This window comes from Osmerus mordax, chromosome 14 (genome assembly GCF_038355195.1).
Source record: "Osmerus mordax isolate fOsmMor3 chromosome 14, fOsmMor3.pri, whole genome shotgun sequence".
Classification (NCBI taxonomy): Eukaryota; Metazoa; Chordata; class Actinopteri; order Osmeriformes; family Osmeridae; genus Osmerus; species Osmerus mordax.
In genome coordinates this window covers 17,266,539-17,287,891 of record NC_090063.1, presented here as the reverse complement: position 1 = coordinate 17,287,891, position 21,353 = coordinate 17,266,539, and the positions used below count along the sequence as shown (strand labels likewise).

The 21,353-nt window shown below is 47.6% G+C and overlaps 3 protein-coding genes across 4 annotated transcripts; 2 read left to right on the top strand and 1 right to left on the bottom strand.

The window, feature by feature from the left end:
- Positions 1 to 127: 127 nt before the first annotated feature.
- On the bottom strand, positions 128 to 4,568 carry snapc3 (small nuclear RNA activating complex, polypeptide 3). Of its 2 annotated transcripts, XM_067250700.1 has the most exons (9): positions 4,339 to 4,568; positions 4,120 to 4,203; positions 3,905 to 3,986; positions 3,698 to 3,802; positions 3,282 to 3,431; positions 2,918 to 3,000; positions 1,898 to 2,056; positions 1,403 to 1,510; positions 128 to 1,115 (listed from the first exon to the last, which is right to left on the bottom strand). In XM_067250700.1, the coding sequence occupies exons 1-9, from the start codon at positions 4,566 to 4,568 to the stop codon at positions 968 to 970; spliced, it is 1,149 nt and encodes a 382-aa protein (XP_067106801.1). In that variant the 3' UTR covers positions 128 to 967. The 2 variants fall into 2 exon arrangements, with proteins under 2 accessions (XP_067106801.1, XP_067106800.1); XM_067250699.1 differs by having other exon boundaries at positions 3,698 to 3,986; positions 4,339 to 4,562.
- A 317-nt stretch (positions 4,569 to 4,885) lies between these two features.
- On the top strand, positions 4,886 to 11,504 carry LOC136956492 (tetratricopeptide repeat protein 39B-like). The gene is made up of 18 exons (XM_067250388.1): positions 4,886 to 4,930; positions 5,453 to 5,487; positions 5,991 to 6,095; positions 6,331 to 6,462; positions 6,789 to 6,865; positions 7,094 to 7,223; positions 7,313 to 7,412; positions 7,709 to 7,774; positions 8,055 to 8,163; positions 8,631 to 8,698; positions 8,772 to 8,831; positions 8,967 to 9,128; positions 9,325 to 9,416; positions 9,663 to 9,783; positions 9,877 to 9,988; positions 10,130 to 10,247; positions 10,378 to 10,494; positions 10,918 to 11,504. The coding sequence occupies exons 1-18, from the start codon at positions 4,886 to 4,888 to the stop codon at positions 11,024 to 11,026; spliced, it is 1,758 nt and encodes a 585-aa protein (XP_067106489.1). The 3' UTR covers positions 11,027 to 11,504.
- A 376-nt stretch (positions 11,505 to 11,880) lies between these two features.
- Positions 11,881 to 21,352, top strand: dnajb14 (DnaJ heat shock protein family (Hsp40) member B14). Its single transcript, XM_067250833.1, has 8 exons — positions 11,881 to 12,031; positions 15,053 to 15,221; positions 17,032 to 17,177; positions 17,576 to 17,767; positions 18,710 to 18,795; positions 18,948 to 19,057; positions 19,845 to 20,017; positions 20,302 to 21,352. Exons 1-8 carry the CDS (start codon positions 11,899 to 11,901, stop codon positions 20,424 to 20,426), a joined length of 1,134 nt encoding a protein of 377 aa, XP_067106934.1. The 5' UTR covers positions 11,881 to 11,898; the 3' UTR covers positions 20,427 to 21,352.
- Position 21,353: the final 1 nt, after the last annotated feature.

The window sequence follows — 21,353 nt, the reverse complement described above, 5'->3', positions numbered from 1 at the left end:
ATTGGACCCGCTCAATGTCACCGGCTTTTCACATCCTGTAAACGGAAATCTGTTTCCACAACCATATTCTAACCCTAAAATCTACTTCAGAGTTCAAAAACAGCACGGAAACTGGTGAAAGTCTTGATGCAAGTCGGTTTAATTCAGCTCAATACACCATATTAAACAACTAGAAGGTTCCAGGGAACAATCTGATATCCTTTTTTACACCTGTTATATCCAACAAATCTCTACCCCTAAACTTTAAGACACTGTTGGCCTATGTCGTGAATCTTATAACATCCTATTGGTCCTCATCTAATCCTGCAGAGTTTGGGGGACTTTCCCATGTTGCCAACACCCTAAAAAGACACTCCCTAGTCTCATATCTAACTAGCCTGAGTTTATCAACTTAAACCAACACAGTGAGCAAACATGCAAGACAATATATTATGGGAAATGTCAAAATAAGTGAACAGTTTCATGCATGGCACAAAATGGCTGAAATGATTTTGTATTTTTTTTTTTTATCAACATTCCAACTGGAACAAACATCAGCTTCAATATAAAAAAAAAAAAAAAAAAAGAAACTAGTCGGAACTGCTCAGCAGTAGAGGAGGGAGGGAAGGATGAAAGTAGAAGGTTGGAAGGAAGCGTGGATGCTCTCCAGTCAGGCTCAGCTGAAGACCGCAGGGTCTACGTAGACGTGTCAGGCTCAGCTGAAGACCGCAGGGTCTACGTAGACGTGTCAGGCTCAGCTGAAGACTACAGGGTCTACGTAGACGTGTCAGGCTCAGCTGAAGACTACAGGGTCTACGTAGGCATGTCAGGCTCAGCTGAAGACTACAGGGTCTACGTAGGCATGTCAGGCTCAGCTGAAGACTACAGGGTCTACGTAGGCGTGTCAGGCTCAGCTGAAGACTACAGGGTCTACGTAGACGTGTCAGGCTCAGCTGAAGACTGCAGGGTCTACGTAGACGTGTCAGGCTCAGCTGAAGACCGCAGGGTCTACGTAGACGTAGGCGTTGAAGTCGGCCAGCTTGCGTCCCTTCTTGTCATAGTGCAGCATCCTGAAGCACTTGTCACAGAACAGACATGGGTCTGACAAGGCCAGCTGGTCGCTGGTGGTGAGCCACCTGAAACAGAACACAGTCAAACTTGAGCCTCATTTACTCAGGTACATATCCCTTGTTTACTCAGGTACAAATCGAGGAAGGTTTTTTTTAAAGAAGTACAGCTCATAATGTAGAGCTTTTGACTGCAGATAGATCTCATGTTCAAATTCCCCTACTTGTCACTTTTGATAGAAACGCATGCTAATTGAACATATTATTTACAGTGGCCTGGGACAAAATTTCCATTGGTTACCCATGAGCCTTTGCAGGAGTAAACTGCTGCTATATTGAGCCCAGATGAGCCGTACCTGGCGATGTAAATGTTGCAGACAGCACATTTGTTGGTGTGGACCAGGTTCTTGTGAGTCTGGAGGGGATACATTTTCCTGTCCAGACAATCCTCCATGTGAGCACACCTGGAAACAACCACAACCGTTGGAAGGAAAACTATATTAAAGAACATTTCTAGAATCTTCCCAAGAACAACTTCTAGGAAGTCCCACCTGTGATACCTGGTGTGAAGGAAAGGGATCATGTTGTAAAAAAAAAAGACTTGGCCTGACTCCTCTCCCTCAGAATTGTATTTCCATATTCAGTAAAACATTTGTTTTAAAGCCACAAGGGTTTCCAGAAGTACGCTTTTTCCACACTTGGAATGTGTGATGCTTTTTATTCTTCTCTAATCTTTATTGCTTTTTAAATATTTATCTGTAAATAAAATCCCACACCTCCAACAAAATAAATGAAATGTTGAGAACATTTTTAACTTCGGCCTCGTTCCCGTGACAACGGCGCAGACCGACCTGATGTCGGTGATGATGACAAGATGCTCGCAGTCTCCCTGGTGACAGTACAGGTAGGGGTAGCCCACCTTCACCTGAAGGTCACTGAACTTGGTGTCCTCCATCTTTGCTTGGCTGAACGAGGGGAAGTCACGAGTCTTGGCCCACTCAATGGTGGTTCTGTCAGAGAAGAGAAGGAGGAGAGAACGTCTTGTAATGCCAGATGTCACTAAGGGTTGTAGTGTTTCCACTTCATAAAACCAAAAGGGTTTGACACAGTCTGTGGTCTGCCCTACTCTGCAAGCCTCTGGATGCAACATAGAGAGACACAGCCTTCAGTCAGAAGAGAGCTGTTAACCTCACCTCATGTAAAGTGCGAGACAGAATGAGAGCAGTGAGGGTGATTAGGTCTGACATTTTATGGGTGTTAGAATCTAACCGTGGCCCATTACAGGGAAGAAACGATACGGTTCTCTGAGCATGCGTCACCTTCAAGTTTTGCCAAAGGGTCCAGCAACACAATGGAACCCTGTGTTGTGTGTGTGTGCGAGCGAGAGAGAGAGAGAGAGAGAGAGGGGCCTACATTCCGGCACTAATTATCCGAACCCTGATATCTTGCGGATTCTGACCTTGTCAAAGCAGCGTGGTGAGACACCAGCTCCTACGTCAGGACATCTTACCTCAGGGTCAGCAGGATGGGGTGCCCCAGTGGCTCACCCGTCTAACGCACGCCCCCTGTAAGCTGAGGCCTCGCTGCGGTGGTCTGGGTTCTGTTCCAGCCCAGGCCCTTTACCACAGCATTCCCTCTCACTCTCACATTTCCTGTCCTCTCCTTAATAACTTTCTGTCAATAAAATAAAGGCAGTAATGCCCCTAGAAATGTATCTTATATCCATATCTTATATCGATGTAAAAAAAAGTTTTGTTTCCCCCCCCATTAGGTTGCAAGTACTGCGTGGTCTAAATCAAATGCACCTTAAGTCTTTGATAGTGGTGTGGTACCGTCTGACAGGGGCGGGGCATGGACGCAGGGCTACTTACGCGCTGATGTCCTGGCACTCTGGGAAGCGCATGTCGTTGTAGAACACATGCTCGAAGTAGAAGTAGGCTGATTTGTGATGATCCTGAAATGAAGCCGTTATCATTATGATCAAACAAATGACCTGTTGTTGTGTGTTCTTCCTCCTGCTTGGACTGATTGACTGGGATCATGCGAATCAGTTCGCTAAAGGAGGCCAAATCCTGTCTGTCTGTCTCTGTGTCTGTGTGTGTGTCTGTGTGTGTGTCTGTGTGTGTGTCTGTGTGTGTCTGTCTGTGTGTGTGTCTGTGTGTGTGTCTGTGTGTGTGTCTGTGTGTGTCTGAGTGTGTGTGTGTGTGCGTGTGTGTCTGCGTAACTGCCTCCCACCTTGCTGACAAAGTCGGGCGCCATGTTTGGGGTGTTGCTCAGCTCTCCGAACACGTGCAGGTCGCTCACACACCCCACTGCGTCTCTCAGGTCTGTCAGGTAGTGAGAGCCCAGCATCTGCAGCGTGGCGTGAGGCCGCACCGGGTTAAACTGCAACAGAGACATGCTTTACTACAGTAGGCCTACATACACTACAGCAGACATGCTTTACTACAGTAGGTCTACATACACTACAGCAGAGACATGATTTACTACAGTAGGCCTACTAGGTCCGCTAGGGTCATACAGGTGGGCCGCAAAGTGGAAAATATCGGGAATCGCTGCACTACAGTACATACACTGCAGTACATTACACTACAGTAGATAATAGAATACTGAAACTGGAATAGGAGGGAGGAGTCAAAATGGCTGCTCACTCTATCGAAGGCAGCTGTTTGATAAACCCGGATGCTCAGGATTATTTCCCCCTCGGGTACAAGGTCTGCGAAATCGTCTGGCTTCTTACAAAGAGCGATGGACTCCTGAAGTACACACACACACACACACACATATGAAAACGACAATTCTCTCAACACGGTGTCTGTGTATACATGTAAGGTGTGGGAGGGCGAGGAAGGACCGACCAGTTGTTCTTCATAAATGTGACTTCGATTCGTCCTATCTATGTTCAAGCTGTTTTTGTAATCCTCTTTCTTTTTCCTCTGGCTATATTGAGACGGAAACAACAAACATCGTATTGTGGGGGTGATGATGAAGAGACCATGTTACATCCCTAATAAATATGCACTTTGATGGGAAATATGTGGAACTGGTATTGAGTTTGTAAAATCTTATCTACATGAGTGTTTGGAGAGTGGTGTCTGGGGGAACGGCTGCAGTATCGGGTGATTCATCTTCGGTGTGACTGCGAAGAGATTCTACACTGGAGAGATGAGAAAGGAAAGAAATTGTTTAAACTTCGGCATCTTTATATAACTTATCGATTAGGAAGAGGCAGTATAGCAGGGCATGTACATGATATAATAGCTATTCCAGCTCATTAAAAAAGTTAGCACACCTGCAGATGGATTTGAGTTCATCAAAAGTCTCAGGAGCGATTCCAAACTCCTTTGCGAACTCTTCATCAAATGCGGCTTGGTCTTTTTGCTGGTAGGAATAGTTAGCCGTGTCCAGCCTCGTCAGCCACTCGTTTTGAAAAGATCCGATATGAAATCGTTTGGTGTTAATGTCTTTAAATTCATCTACTGGGATGTTTTCGTTCATCTTCGACTTTCCTTTCGCCGCCATTTTATTCAATGCTCATAGATGGGCAGGGTTTGCGCGAGGTTGTTGACGTAGGGGTACCATGGGAAACGTAGTGTTTTGGAGTAAAAGCTCCAGCTGATCAGTCGTCCATAAATATGATTTACGGTTATTATTTTTGGGGGAGGAGTGTCTTGGATGACGAAACGCTTGAGGGTTTTTTGTAGTGTTATAAAAGGTAATTTCACAAAGATTGGGAGTTGAAAAATAGAATTAATAACTCGAAATACATCTCTTCAACTAGCCTACTTATTGGCCAAGTTTTTTGATCAACTTCGTAAATTCAGTCAATTGGGGTGAATATGTCTGAATCTGAGATCATGACCGATAATGCTGACTTAAAAAAGGTAAGCGTTTGTAATAATAATTCAGTGTTTCTTTGTAAACAGTTTAATCTCAATTTTAATCCATCACGATGATATAACCCAATTTGTAATTATGTTTTAACAACTGAAAAAAAGGACAAAGGTACATAATTTGTTTAACGTTGTTAAATGGTTACCATTTGGAAAATGTATTTCGCATAAAACCCACAAATTGTTCAATATAATGTGCTACAGAAATACTTGCACATCGTCTTTAGTTGGAGTGAACTCTGTAAATAACTTCTAGCTCTTTCATAGCCAATTTGATAATTGAAAAATCATTTTACTTTACTCTCGACTGCATCATGATTTGACTAACGAGTTCGCAACAGCCACAAGTGTCACACATCAGTCTTGATTGAGGTTACTTTCTAGCAGCTGATTCCTGGAACTGATTCCGCTTTCCGTGTGGATACCCTGGCGTTCTGTTCTCTGTGCTGGCTTATACTCTCACTCTCTTGACAAGCCTGGAAAACCATAATGAGCTTAAGTTTATCTTTTCAGGTGGACCCCGATGACTCATCGATGCAGGAACCAAGGTGAGTACATGCACCATTGCCTTCACCCTCTCCTTCCTCTCTCCTCTGTTTGTTCGTCCAAGTTGTCTGCTTTCACGTCTCCAACCAAAACAGAAGCTGCTTCTCGGTTAATCCCTCATAATTGTCACAAGCTGGCTGCCATAAAATTGATTGTAAAATGTATCTGAAATTCAGACTAGATTTAACCAGTTGTTAATTGAACAGCTGAATAGGACCACATTGCTAAGGTTGGTCCCTTGGTGATGCACAAATATACACTAAAAAGTCTAAATGTATGCCGCTGTATGTTTAGTGCACGTGGATACAGTTATATGCACATCATACACAGAATTAACCATTTGAATCTTGAATGCCTGTAATCAACCTATTATACCAGATGAGTACCATAGGCAGGCTACTGATCAATCCAATTAGAACTTTACGGACAGTGGGAGTTGGGAGGTCTAGAGTATGGATGACATAAACATGGTCTAACAGTTTAATAATCTGCTGGTTTGGCTCAGTGCGTCCCACATGGATCTGCAGAATGCCCTGGAGGAATGCTCCACCGCCCTCCAATACTTCCTCAACAACCGCTTCTCTGACGCCCTCAATCTGCTCAGACCCCGGTACGCTGTCTCCACAATCAGTCAGTTTGTGCATCAATTTATCAGTTAAACGATTAATCGGTGATTCAATTGATTAAGCAATTAATTGCAGATTAAAGTTTGTCTGGCAAATGACCAATGAGTCCGCTGTTTCATCAATAGGTAAATCAATTGATAAATCCAGCGATTAATCGGTCAGTGGATCGATTAATCAACTGTTCAGTACATTGGTTGATTGTGTCTGCGTCCTATCCAGGAAGGATGACAGCATGTACCATGCCATGGGCTACAGCAGCATCCTGGTCATGCAGGCCGGCATGACCTTTGACCCCAGCGACATGGAACTGGCCCTTGTGGCACTGAAGGAAGCATTACGGACCTGCCAGAAGTACGACTCCACAATAATGAAGCTCTTCAGAGAGAGAGGGGGAGAGAGAGCTCCCTAAGATAGTTAAATATGAACCCCGTTGGGGTGGAAAGGGTGGAGGTTGGCTGAGCGGTTAGGGAAGCGGGCTAGTAATCAGAAGGTTGCCAGTTTGATTCCCGGCCGTGCCAAATGATGTTGTGTCCTTGGGCAAGGCACTTCACCCTACTTGCCTCGGGGGGTATGTCCCTGTACTTACTGTAAGTCGCTCTGGATAAGAGCGTCTGCTAAATGACTAATAGTTAATAGTAATAGTAGGTTAAAACCATCTTGTTTTGTTCCAAACGTAGGTTCAGAAAACGAAGCAGCATTGCGGAGACCATCACCTACTACTGGTACAAGCAGCCGTCTGACAACCTGACCGAAGGTGACACGGAATCCTAGAACCTGACGGGCAGAACCTCACTAGAGTTCTGGAACCTTCACGTACAATCCACAGAAGGCTGCAGCCTTCTGTGGATTGTACACATGTGGACTGTGGATTGTACACACTGTGGACTGTTTGCATGCAGTGCTGTTCCAGCACTGTTTGCATGCAGACTATGTTAAAAAACATTGGGGTTTGATGTTTTGCTGTGTGCGTGTGTGTGTGTAGAGGAGATGCACGCTGAGCTGTGCTATGCTGAGGTGCTCCTACAGAAGGCAGCTCTCACCTTCCTGGACGAGAGCGTCATCAGCTTCATCAAGGGAGGAATCAAGATACGAAACAGCTACCACATCTTCAAGTGAGCGCTGTAAAAGAAGTCGGATAGATATATGTATGGGTTTCTTCTTCTCTGGTAAATTACATTGATGGTTTGCCTTGGTGTTCCAGGGACTGCCAGGTGATGTCTAATTTCAACAACATTGAGCACATGAAAAGCCACGCCCACTTCAGAGGTGGGGTCAACATGGGCATCGGGTCCTTCAACCTGGTGAGAGAACCAAACTAGTCATGTGATCATCTGTGTGTGAGAGAGGTTTGCAAAAATAATATTTCAATTATTTTCAAAGGTTTAAATAATGTTTTTTAGTTTTTGAAAAAAAGTGTAGAAAAGAAGTTGAGAGGTTGTAAAAAAATAAATAATAATACTTGGAATATATATAAATTTGTGATAAAAACTTTTAGAAAGACTTCAAATACGTTTCTGAAAGTTTTGAAAACAATTCCCCCAAAATTAAAAAAAAAAATGTTTTGGGGGGGGGGGGGTGTATGGTGTGTGTGTCTCAGATGCTGTCTCTCCTGCCAGCGAGGGTCCTCAGGCTCATGGAGTACCTGGGATTCAATGGAGACCGGGTGGGTGCTGCCTCTCTCTCTTTCCCCCGTCCCCCTTCTCCCTCCCTGTCCCCCCTGAGGGAGGGGCGGGGGGGACAGGGAGGGAAAGTGAAACCACATTCTATCGGCAGGGAAACCACATTCTATCGTAGTGAAACCACATTCTATCGGCAGGGAAACCACATTCTATCGTAGTGAAACCACATTCTATCGGCAGGGAATAACGCAAATCCCAAGAGGAAATCCCTGAGGTTGGAGATGCGTAAATGATTTTCTCTCTGCGGCATGTGCTGTCCAACAGGAAGTAGGTCTGTCCCAGCTGAGAGAGGGAGCAGCCAATGGCAACCTGCGATCCATTCTCAGTACCCTCACCCTGCTCATGTTCCACCTCTACATCACCGTCATCCTAGGTAACCTGGCAACCAGACCAACAGTTCAGCGTTCATCTGCTCTGGCCACCCTCCCATTCAAGCTGATTTCCATCCAACCAGAATCTGGTCTGACCAATCACAACTGTTCATTTAATTTGGGGTGGGTTCATTCAATCAATACGAGTACAATAGGTACCGAGGAGAGCCGTTTAGGCATTTTTGTAAACAACCAAGATGACGTTTTGTTGCTCTGGTTGGTTGTATGTATGTGCATGTTTATAACCGCCCTTGGAAATCAAATATGAACTAAGGGATTCCACAACAATATGTAATTGGTCTGGCGATGCGAGGCTAGCAAACTACACATACTGCTGGTGAAAATGGCACACTGCAAGACACAAAGACATGCTTGGATTTTACTGAGATTTCAAAACTGTCTCCCCCTAGTGGTCCCTGAATGCATTGCTCTCATAACAACAATGTTTATTTTTGTATTTCTCTTCAAGGTACTGGTGAGACAAACCTGACAGAGGCAGAAGCTCTCCTTGAACCTTACAAGAGCAAGTTCCCGAATGTAAGGATCTCTCGTGTGTGTGTGTGTCCATCTTTTATGTTTGCTCATTCTGTGGGTTGTTGCTCTGTTCCAGGGGGCTCTGATCCTCTTCTACACCGCCAGGATCGCCGTGCTCAAAGGAGACTTCACGTTCGTACGTAAATTCCTGTTCAGATCAGCAACCTGTGTCCTCTCAACATCACATCCATGAATTAACGTGGATTAGAATTCACCACCCTGAAAACTCTGTGTCTGTATGAATATTGTGTGTGCGTGTCGGGCCCTTCAGGGCCAGGAGAAGTTCCTGGCGTGTATCGGGACCCAGCAGGAGTGGAGGCAAATCCACCACCTGTGCTACTGGGAGCTGATGTGGGCTCACTGCTTCCAGCAAGAGTGGCTGGAGGCCTACCGCTACGCCAACCTGCTCTGCAAGGAGAGCAAGTGGTCCCAGGTACACACGCTCTCACACACACACACACACACACCGCAGTAGTGCCCGGAGACATACAGCTAAGCAAACCTTTGAGGGTTTATGTTGATTCAGGTGCAGTTCTGTGAGCATACGTGAAGCCCTCTGTGATGTTACTTGCACAAAGGGCTATACTAATAAAGTTGGGTTTGACTTGAATCCTTGTCTGTCCTGGCAGGCCATCTACGTGTTCCAGAAGGCGTCCATTCTGAGCATGCTCCCTGAGGAGGCGAGGCAGAGGACGGGGGAGGACGTGGAGGAGTTATTCAGGTGAGCGTCGCCTCATCCAGGGAGGGGAGAGGAAGAGTCCCGTCCCACGAAAAACACTCCATCCCCTTAGTTTTGCAGGGTGTGTGAAGGCATGTGTGTGAGGACATTATGTGTGTGTGTGTGAGGGCATGTGGGTGTGTATGATGATGTGGGTGTGTATGATGATGTGGGTGTGTATGATGATGTGTGAGAGGACATTAACAGTGTGTGTGAACGGTGTGTGTGTGTGTGTGTGTCGTGCCCCAGGCAGGTGGAGGGGCTGCAACTGAGGTTTGCTGGGAAGTCCATCCCTACGGAGAAGTTTGCTTCCAAGAGGGCGGCGCGCTACTCTGCCCAGCCCCCTGTCAAGCTGGTCATCCCTGCTCTGGTAGGCACACACACAGCCAGTTGGGCTTATGTCTAAAACACTGCTGTACCACAAACTTCACATCACTACTTCTTCTTCTTCCTGGGTGAGCAGGAGATGATGTACGTGTGGAACGGCTTCACCATCGTGGGCCAGAGGGCCGACCTGACGGAGAACATCCTGGCCACCATCCAGGAAGCCGAGGACGCCCTCAGAGACCAGCCCAGTGAGACACCCACCATACACACACACACACTGTACATACACACCCTCAGAGACGAGCCCAGTAAGACACACACTCCCTTATCTTAGTCTCACTGACTGTTTTAATAGAAAAACCTTAAGTGCTTTATTTCCCAACCCTCAGATCCCTCCGTCCACCATGTGGACGACCAGTGTGTGGTGCAGCTGCTGAAGGGTCTGTGTCTCAGACACCTGGGACGCCTGGACCAGGCCGAGGACTGCTTCAGCCTCTTACTCTCCAGGTCAGGGGTCATGGGGTCAGCAGGGTCAGGGGTCAACAGGGTCAACAGTCAGCCTTGCTTAGCCTAGCGTAGCCTAACCTAGTCTAGCCTCACAGTCGTACTGGAGTTGGTGTCTTGGTTGTTTCTACAGTGAAAGCAGGATCAAGTATGACCACCACCTGGTTCCCTTCACCATGTATGAGCTCGGCCTGCTGTACCAGAAGCAGGGGAACCAGGAGAAGGCTGTCACCTTCATACAGAACGCCAAGTGAGTCTCTTTCTGTTTCTATATATTGTAACGACCCTGTATTATAGTTTCCCATTGTTTTCAGGCATTCCTGACTTCAGGGCAGACAGGAGGGTTGGGAGGAGGATGGTTAATCCCTCAGGGTTTGGGAAGTTATAAATAAGAGCTACTGTCTTCATTTTGCTCTCGCAGTTTTGTGCCCATGTACTGAAGAGATGTGTTGTGTGATGCATTGTTGTGGCGTTAGCGGCATGCGCTGTGGCCAGAACAACAGCCCAGTTTGGTAAATAAAACGTGTGTCGGACATCTAAAGTATCACTGAGTCCTTCCTATGACCATAGTCGTGGTCATTATTATATATATATATATATATATATATATTACTCAAATAAATGTGGGTAGATTTGAAATCTTAAGTCTTTAAATCTTAATATCGTCTTGCAGGCACAACTACAAAGACTATTCAATGGAGTCCAGGCTACATTTCCGTATCCACGCGGCACTCAACAGCATGGACCCCAAGACCCCCAAACACAAGAGGACATCCGCTTGAGACTAACGGCTCCTGACCCCTCGACGGATGTGGTGGACACGACATATGAACCCTCAGTCACTTTCCTCCCACTATGAAATGACAATCGATGTGAAAGAATTGAATGTGAGTCAGTGATGTCTCCAGGTGGAAGGTGCAGAGAGCGTCTCCAGGTGTGTTTGCACATCTGTTGTCCCTAGATATGACACGTGTAAAAACTCATTTCAGGGTATCAGTAGAGGTGGAGGATAAACATTGGAAATGTGCAGGTGGCCTATTCACACTGAAGTCATTCAGCCACACTCACAGCACCCTGATGAATATAGGACAGGGGGCCCAGATCATTTAGACTGGTTGACATTTGTATTTGATTCAAGGTTTGGTTGGTTTCGGCTTAAGGCTTTTCGGAGGGTGGCGTCTATTCCCATATATTGTGTGTGCTATCTGACATATTGTATTGGAGCTTGATCTTTGAAATATATGAATACATTAAATTCATTGCAGCCAATCTGTCTTCGTTATTGTTGACAAACGTGTAATGTGTGAAGTCCAGTACCACCACATACAGTACACATGCAACACAGAATCAGAATGAAAAATCGACAGTTGATCTTTAGCAATAAATGGGTCTGCAAGCGGCTGATTCAACATTCTCAAAATAAAGATGCATCGAAAGGACTTACATTTTCAAGCATTTGAATGAGAAAAAATTAAGCCGAGTCTAATCTAATAATTTTATCAAGCGGGCCAATGTAACACACAAAGATCTACCACCCAACGACTAAACGGAGAAAGTGCTGCGCCAAATGTTCAGACAGATACACTTGTAGTATTTTGCGGTGTGTGGTGCTGGTGCAGGTCAGCTGAGAGCGGGGGGAGGAAGAGGAAGAAAGATGGAAGGGAATAGAGATGAAGCCGAAAAATGCATAAATATAGCGACTAAAGCGCTAGAAGCGGGAGATAAGGACAAAGCGTTGAAATTCTTAAATAAGGCAGAAAAGCTTTATCCAACCTCCAAAGCTAAAGGTAAATCATTTTGTTTATCCTTACTATAACACGTCAGCTCAACTGCTGGCTAGCTAGCCGGAGATGTCAAGCTGATAAACAGAATGGTAAGCTACGTCCATAGAAATAGCTAGCAGTAGTCATATTAAGCTACTACATTTTATAAATACTCATTTTCAGTTCGTTAGCTTAGTCAGATTCAAATGTTTTAACCTTACACACTGTCAATATTAATACACTAAGTGTTTGTCACGGCGTAACGCTAGCTACTGATAGCTAGCTAGCTAGACTAGCTAGCACTAACTAGCATGGTCAGAGCAGGGTTTCTTCCGCGATGTGGGGTCTAGATATGTAGCTAGTTGATGTCATTGCACAACCGGTCGCTAGTTTAATGAGGACGGGTGTATAATTCCGGAAAACAATTGACACTGTCTAAAGTCGTCAGCGTTAGGTAGCCATTGTAAATTAGCAAAAGCATCCAATTGTAGTCTTAAAATGCTAGACGATGACTTGTTAGATGGATAGCTACAGCAAAGCTAGGCCCAAATTAATCATTTGTTGCGTGCTTAGCTAACTAGCTTCACTACATTTTAACATTGTAAACGTGCATTTTCTTTCGCAAGAACAAGAGCATAGTCATGTGTGACGTTATGCATCTTGTAGCTAGCCTAGTTGCATGACGTTTTTGTATGTGTCACAGAAGAGTGTGTATCATCTCTATGTTGAAATGTCCTCGTCTGGAGTACATTGCTTGATGTGCACACTCTTGCTTGTGTATTTCTAGCTTTAAGTTAGACTGGAGCGCCATCGATGTATGATCCAAACTGTAGGAATGTCACAACTGTCACGATTTAGCGCCTGTCCAATTTGGTCATTCATTCATTCGTGCCACTTTCCTGTTACACAGTAATGTGGTTCCACGAAGCGAGACAAAGCCTAGTTATTCAAACGTGTACCCGCATTTACCTGCTTGTGTTATAGTCAATCGATTGGCTGATCAGTAATGGTACCGTGATGTTATATGGATTCTCGAATAACGAGATGCTTCCATTTCAACGTGACATGATTCGAAATCGACACCCCAGCTCTGTAGAATCTGACACACCTGTCTTATGATCGATAACTTAAACATAGTCCGAACATCACATTAGACTAACCCTCCACACGCACGCACGCACACACACTCTCACGGTAAAACATTAACAAAGGCTTGCATACTAAATTAATACAACTGTTTAAGCCAGTCTTTCTGAGGCCCTTGTACACTAGCTCTGTGTTTTTCTAGAAGATACCATGTATACTACACATGCTAGAAATTGAACAGGCCAGCATGTTTTCAGCTATGTAAGGAGATTAGGGTGGGGGGGTCATAGGGAGCGAAGGAGGTAATTGGGGCAGGAAGAGACAGGAGGTTGGGGCAGGAAGAGACAGGAGGTTGGGGCAGGAAGAGACAGGAGGTTGGGGCAGGAAGAGACAGGAGGTTGGGGCAGGAAGAGACAGGAGGTTGGGGCAGGAAGAGACAGGAGGTTGGGGCAGGAAGAGACAGGAGGTTGGGGCAGGAAGAGACAGGAGGCTCTGTCTGACAGGTCGAGCCTCCACAACCAAGGCCCATCTCCCCACCTCAGGTCTTTAATAGAATTATTCCCCTCCGAGCTGACGGGAGACTAGAGGCAGCTAATCAGGCTTAGCTGCTCCATCTCCGGGACAACCCAGTGACTACGGTGACGAAAAGGATAAACCAGAGGTTTCTTAAAAATACTTTCAAAATGATGATACATAAATATATGTATGCGTGTATAGCCTATATGTTTTTGGACTTCGTAAGCTTTTTTTTAAATATTATTGATGGGACAGTTGGAGGGAGGCAGCAGGGGGGAGAGAGGGAGAGGGAGAGGGGGGAGTCATGCAGGAAATTCCCTGAGTGGGATTCGAGCCCAGGCCCCTGTGTTAGTTAGCCTTAGTGGTACAGCCTCTTACCCAGTGAGCTGCTTTAAAAGGTGCCCCTTTAAAAGCATTTTTATCGGAGGTGTTGGAGACGCTGTACCTGTGGTGCTGTAAGGCCCAGCGTAGAGTGCTGTTTGCGGCCGCTTGGTCCAGGAAAGGCCCTGGTCGAAGCCTCGCTGCCAGGCCTTACTGGCCCACAGTGGGGAATCAGAGGAGACTGGTAACCATGGCGAAGAACCGATTCGTAATCAAATTAAAAACCCATTTTGTTTCAGAGGAAAGCCAATGATGTTGGCTTAACAAAGTAATTCACCCATGAACTCATTAACAGATCTGTGCATTATGAGATATATAAACCGACAGAGCGATAACAACATGACCTGTATCCCTTCACCACCATTGGAAGTGACAGAAGCGTCCTGGGAGTTGATCCTACCAGCAAATCACTTAGTCAAAGACAGATCCCATGCTGCCTGATCCATGCTGCCTGATCCAGGCTGCCTGCTAACACAGACACTGTGCTCTTTGTATTAGCTGGAGGCTGGGGGGGGTAGTTAAGCATGTCAGATCAGCATGCGGGCCGTCCCAGCTCTGTGTAGTCAACAATCAAATATTTCAGGGGGGGGGGGGTTACAAAATGAATGCTTGGAAATGTAGACCTAACGGTTCCCTTTCCTAATCCCATGTTGAGTTCCTTAGCAGAAGGCGATCAAGGTCTGCGTTAAGAGCTTCTGCTTGGACCATCCCAGCACTGTCACTCTGAACCTTTCAGAACTGCTTTGTTTACTAGGCACATGCCTCCTGGTTATTGGGTCCAGCACATTAAGGAGGCCCATTGCAAGTGCTGACTGTTAAGATAATGCCTCTCCTCCACTCAGGCCAAGCTAGAATCAGAATAGTGTTTCAGTCGTCACAAACAAGGAATTTACTATGGTGGGCAGGTGCATACAATAAACATAATAAACAAGATAAAAATGAATAAACAATATAAAATGGCCAGCCTGGTTTCACTTAGTGGAAACAAGGGATGGTTATTCTGGTCCCTGATTGTGTAAAGTCCTGCCATACTCACACTTTCTCCCCCCCGCCCCCCCCCAGCCCTGCTGGATGCGTTGTTAAGGAACGGGAGCTCAGCCGGTACCGGAGCGTACTGCCGGAGGCCCCCGGACAGCACGGCGGGGGCCGGGGCGGAGGCCAGGGCGGAGCCCGTGGCAGGGGAGGCCATCGCCAAGAGCTTCACCAAGGAGCAGGTGGAGGGGGTGCAGAGGTGAGGTTATGCCCTGTCTGTCTGTCTGTGTCTGTCTCTCTCTCCCTCTCTCCTAGCAGTGTATAGTATGGTACGACCCACTGTTCCACTCCTCCTGTGTGTCAGAGAGGGGAGGTGAGATCCAGCCCACTTTCAGCCCTGTGGTTGTGGCCTGCTGGGGTTTTCTGTACCTGCATGTTTTTCATGAAACATGTGGTTGGTTGGGTGATTTGTTGACCTATTTCAAGTCCCTATTTGCTTTCAAACGTTTATAGTTATGAGTAGAAGGCGGTTTTTCTGTTTATGGGTACATATGGAAATGAATAAGCGTTGTATGCACGCACAGATACACACACACACACCAGTATCTGTCTACTTGTTACGACAGAAGGAAGAGTTCAGTTACTGTTCTGTCGGGGGATACCAGGTTGTCACCAGGATACCAGGTTGTAACCAGGATACCAGGTTGTCACCAGGATACCAGGTTGTAACCAGGATACCAGGTTGTCACCAGGATACCAGGTTGTTACCAGGATACCAGGTTGTTGTCCAGCGCACCTGAACCCCCAAACCATCCTGCAGGCTTTCTGCCCAGTAGCCCCCTCCACCTAGCCCCCTCCACCTAGCCCCCTCCACCTAGCCCCCTCCACCTAGCCCCCTCCACCTAGCCCCCTCCACCTAGCCCCCTCCAACTAACCCCCCATCCCCTGACCCTGCGGGGATCAGACAGGATGTCGACGTCCCTTGTCTGGACGGCTGGATGGTCAGATGGGTCACATATAAACCTGTGGTGGTTTAAACCCTGAGATTTCTGTGTCTGTCTGTCTCCAGTCTGCACCTCAGACTGATGATCAGAGAGAGAGAGAGATAGATATGAGGAGAGGGAGAGACAGAGAGGGAGAGAGAGACCTCCTTATCTGGGTCCTCGGGGTGAAGAAAGATTCCTCAGGAGGATTCTAGACTGATCTCTGAGGTTCTGCTTCACACAGTCAGGCAGTGACAGTGTTGTTGCATCACCCCAGGCTGGGGGGAGGAGGGGGGAGGCTAGGGGGAGAAAGTGAATGAGGACACTGCAGTTTTCACAGTGTTCTTCACACACTGCTATCGCTATGGGAACCACTGGGGCTTGGCAGATTGTAAGGAAGGGAAGGAGGGAGGTATAGAGGGGCGGAGGGGTGAAGAATAGAGGACGATAAGGGAGGGTGAAGGGAAGGAGGGAGGGATGAATGGAGAGAGGAAGGGATGAATGGAGAGAGGGAGGGATGAATGGAGAGAGACAAGAGACCCATAAAAGGCGTGGCTGGAGAATAACAGACCTACCCACTATAGACCAGTCTGGGACTGGAGGACAGGCTGTATGGATGTTAATACGACCAGAATACACACACACACACGCACAGACACACACACACACTCAAGTAAAAACACAATTTAAAAGATGAGCAGCCATGTTGTGAAACACCAGGTTGGGGTTTGTTGTTAATGATGCAGCCAAGGGATTTGTCATGGTGACTTCCCTGGTTAGACTGTTATGTGGAGCTATCTGGAGTCCTGCAGCATGCAGCCCTGCCAGGAGGTTGCTCTTGACACACACACGTGCTTCTCTTAATTTACCCCCTAGAGTTTCCAGGCTAGAGTTCCAGGAACCTTGCAGCCATGAGTTTCAGATTACGAGTAACATCAGGGTGTTTATACACCTGCACACTAAACACTAGCTTCACATTGAGACACTAAACACTAGCTTCACATTGAGACACTAAACACTAGCTTCACATTGAGACATACAGCAATAGAAATCCTCTTTGTGTATCCCCCGTGTCTCTCCCTGCAGGATCAAGCGTTGTAAGGACTACTATGAGGTTTTGGGTGCCACTAAGGAGGCCAACGAGGAGGAGCTGAAGAAGGCCTACAGGAAACTCGCTCTGAAGTTCCACCCCGACAAGAACCACGCTCCCGGAGCCACAGAGGCCTTCAAGAGTACGAATACTGTACCCAACACTGTTTACCTCACACTGATACTGTACCCAACACTGTTTACCACACACTGATACTGTACCCAACACTGTTTACCACACACTGATACTGTACCTAACACTGTTCACCACACTGATACTGTACCCAACACTGTTTACCACACACTGATACTGTACCTAACACTGTTTACCACACACTGATACTGTACCCAACACTGTTCACCACACTGATACTGTACCCAACACTGTTCACCACACTGATACTGTACCCAACACTGTTTACCACACACTGATACTTTACCCATCACCATTTACCACACACACGTCAATACTAATTAACTTTTTTCTGAAGCTAATATCAGGTACACATTCATCCGGATGGTCTTTGATTTTCTCCTTCAGAGATTGGAAATGCCTATGCAGTGCTTAGCAACCCGGACAAGAGGAAGAAGTATGACCTCACCGGGGGGGAGGAGCCTAGCGGCCCAGGCCACGCCCACGGAGGCGGAGGGTTCGATTTCCACCGGGGTTTCGAGGCCGACATCACGCCTGAAGACCTGTTCAACATGTTCTTCGGAGGTGGCTTCCCCTCCTGTAAGAGACACACACACACTGTCATACACACACACACAACACATACTCACACTCGATCACTCACACACAGTCACACACTCACTGTGTTAGCTGTCTCCTTCCATGTGGCTGATCACTCGGTCCCTGTGAGCTGGTCCATGATGTGTGTCTGGTCCCTGTGAGCTGGTCCATGATGTGTGTCTGGTCCCTGTGAGCTGGTCCATGATGTGTGTCTGGTCCCTGTGAGCTGGTCCATGATGTGTGTCTGGTCCCTGTGAGCTGGTCCATGATGTGTGTCTGGTCCCTGTCAGCTGGTCTATGATGTGTGTCTGGTCCCTGTGAGCTGGTCCATGAGGTGTGTCTGGTCCCTGTGAGCTGGTCCATGAGGTGTGTCTGGTCCCTGTGAGCTGGTCCATGAGGTGTGTCTGGTCCCTGTGAGCTGGTCCATGAGGTGTGTCTGGTCCCTGTGAGCTGGTCCATGATGAGGTGTGTCTGGTCCCTGTGAGCTGGTCCATGAGGTGTGTCTGGTCCCTGTGAGCTGGTCCATGAGGTGTGTCTGGTCCCTGTGAGCTGGTCCATGAGGTGTGTCTGGTCCCTGTGAGCTGGTCCATGAGGTGTGTCTGGTCCCTGTGAGCTGGTCCATGATGATGTGTGTCTGGTCCCTGTGAGCTGGTCCATGATGATGTGTGTCTGGTCCCTGTGAGCTGGTCCATGAGGTGTGTCTGGTCCCTGTGAGCTGGTCCATGATGATGTGTGTCTGGTCCCTGTGAGCTGGTCCATGATGTGTGTCTGGTCCCTGTGAGCTGGTCCATGATGTGTGTCTGGTCCCTGTGAGCTGGTCCATGATGTGTGTCTGGTCCCTGTGAGCTGGTCCATGATGTGTGTCTGGTCCCTGTGAGCTGGTCCATGATGTGTGTCTGGTCCCTGTGAGCTGGTCCATGATGTGTGTGTCTGTCTCCCCAGCGAGCACACACACCTTCAGCAGTGGCCGGGCGCGCTACAGCCAGCCGGCCGACCAGAGACGAGACCGGGCGGAGGAGCGGGCAGACGTACGTACGCTCACCATGGTTACCCTCACCATAGTTACCGTCACCACGGTGTATCGTCATCATGATTAATGTGTGTGTGTGTGTGTGTGTGAGAGAGAGAGAGGGGGGGACCGGGGGAGAGGGGTGTGTAACAGTGATCCTGGTCTCCGCAGGGGGGGTTCTCCATGTTCATCCAGCTGATGCCCATCGTGGTGCTCATCCTGGTATCCATCCTCAGTCAGCTGATGGTGTCCACGCCCCCCTACAGCCTGTACTCCAGACCGTACGTACTCACACACACCCCACACGCACACACCCCTACAGCCTGTACTCCAGACCGTACGTACTCACACACCTCACACACACCCCCCTACAGCCTGTACTCCAGACCGTACGTACTCACACACACCCCACACGCACACACCCCTACAGCCTGTACTCCAGACCGTACGTACTCACACACACCCCACACGCACACACCCCTACAGCCTGTACTCCAGACCGTACGTACTCACACACACCCCACACGCACACACCCCTACAGCCTGTACTCCAGACCGTACGTACTCACACACCTCACACACACCCCCCTACAGCCTGTACTCCAGACCGTACGTACTCACACACACCCCACACGCACACACCCCTACAGCCTGTACTCCAGACCGTACAAACTCACACACACCCCACACGCACACACCCCTACAGCCTGTACTCCAGACCGTACGTACTCACACACACACCCCTACAGCCTGTACTCCCGACCGTACGTACTCACACACCTCACACACCCCCCTACAGCCTGTACTCCAGACCGTACGTACTCACACACACCACAAACACACACACACCCCTACAGCCTGTACTCCAGACCGTACGTACTCACACACCTCACACACGCCCCCCTACAGCCTGTACTCCAGACCGTACGTACTCACACACACCACACACACACCCCTACAGCCTGTACTCCAGACCGTACTCACACACACAGACTCTAACATGCTCCCTCCCTTCCCTCCACACACTCTCTCTCTGACGCACACACTCTTTCTCTCTCCCCCCCCCAGGTCGACAGGGCAGACGATAAAGCGTCAGACGGAGAACCTGCAGGTGGACTACTTTGTGGCGCGGGACTTCAAGTCTGAGTTCAGGGGCTCAGCGCTGCAGAAGATAGAGAAGAGCGTGGAGGAGGACTATGTGTCCAACGTCCGGAACAACTGCTGGAAAGAGAGGCAGACGAGTACGTGGGGAACCTGGGGAACCGGCGGGAAACACTAGTGTGTGTGTGTGTGTGTGTGTGTGTGTTCATTGAGCAGATTCTTTAGCACAGCCTTTCTGAACCCTGATCCTCAGGGAGCAAGAACACGCCCTGCATGTTCTAGATGTTTCCTTGCTCCAACACATCTGATTCAAATGAATGAGACCGTTTTTTCCCTCTCTCTTTCCCTCCTCCCTTTCTCTCTGTCCCTCCCTCTCTCCTTCTCACTACCTCCCTACCTTTCTCCTTATCCACCCCTCCTACAGAAACGGACTTGCTGTACGCTGCTAAGGTCTACAGAGATGACCGTCTGCGTAAGAAGGCGGATCTCATGACCATGGATAACTGCCGGGAGCTGGACCGGCTCAACGACCTGTTCAGGGGCGGCTGATCCCTCCTCCCCAACACTCGGACGCTTTTAGATTCTATATATATAGATAAATATATATATATATAGATATGTATGTATGTAAAATGTTTTTTTAAGGAAAAGTACGCAGAAGATAAGAGCACGATGAAAATGAAGAAGAAAAACAAAACTTACAAAAAAAATTGATAAAAAAACAAAACCTATAAAAGATGAAACCTAGCTTGACGTTGGGAGTTCAGTTGCCCCCCCCCCTCTCTTCTTTTCATTATTGCTGGCAGCCGCTCCTTTTCTTCTATCCCCCCTCCATCTTCTCCCTCCATCTTCTCCCTCCATCTTCTCCCTCCATCTCTCCCTCCATCTTCTATTGTCCTCAGCTGTTGACTTGAGGCTTCATTCTAATGAACAAAATTATGTCAGCAATGGGGGGGACCATCTAAAAGGAAACATTTGTGAGCACTAGAAACCTATTTTTTCCCCCCGGTATTCTTTCTCTTTTGCTCTCCTGCTTATCTCCTAGTTTTGTTTTGAAGACTTTAAACTCCGGAAACAAACACCGGAGAACTGCACTCTTGAATAGCGAGAGGACGAGCTGTCGTCGTAAAGCGAATCACTGACATCTTCCTTAACCGGCTTCTTCATTGTCACCTCGATCACCTGCTTCACTCGGGAACTGGAGGTTCCCCTGAGGATGTTTCCCTGCTCCCGGTTCCATAGCAGCGCTAGAACCCTGGAGAACCCCCAGGCGAATGCTTCCTAGTTGCTCACCTCACAGAACTCTGTCGGTAGAATTCCACAGCGGACCTTGGAACCAACGGTCTGATAGACTGGTGACGGAATCAGAAGGAGAAAATGTTTGTCTTATTTTAAATATGAAGATGGAAACTAACCCACAACAAAGGAAAGACACTGGTTCTGTTATAGTTGTTCATCATTCAAGTTGTTGTACAT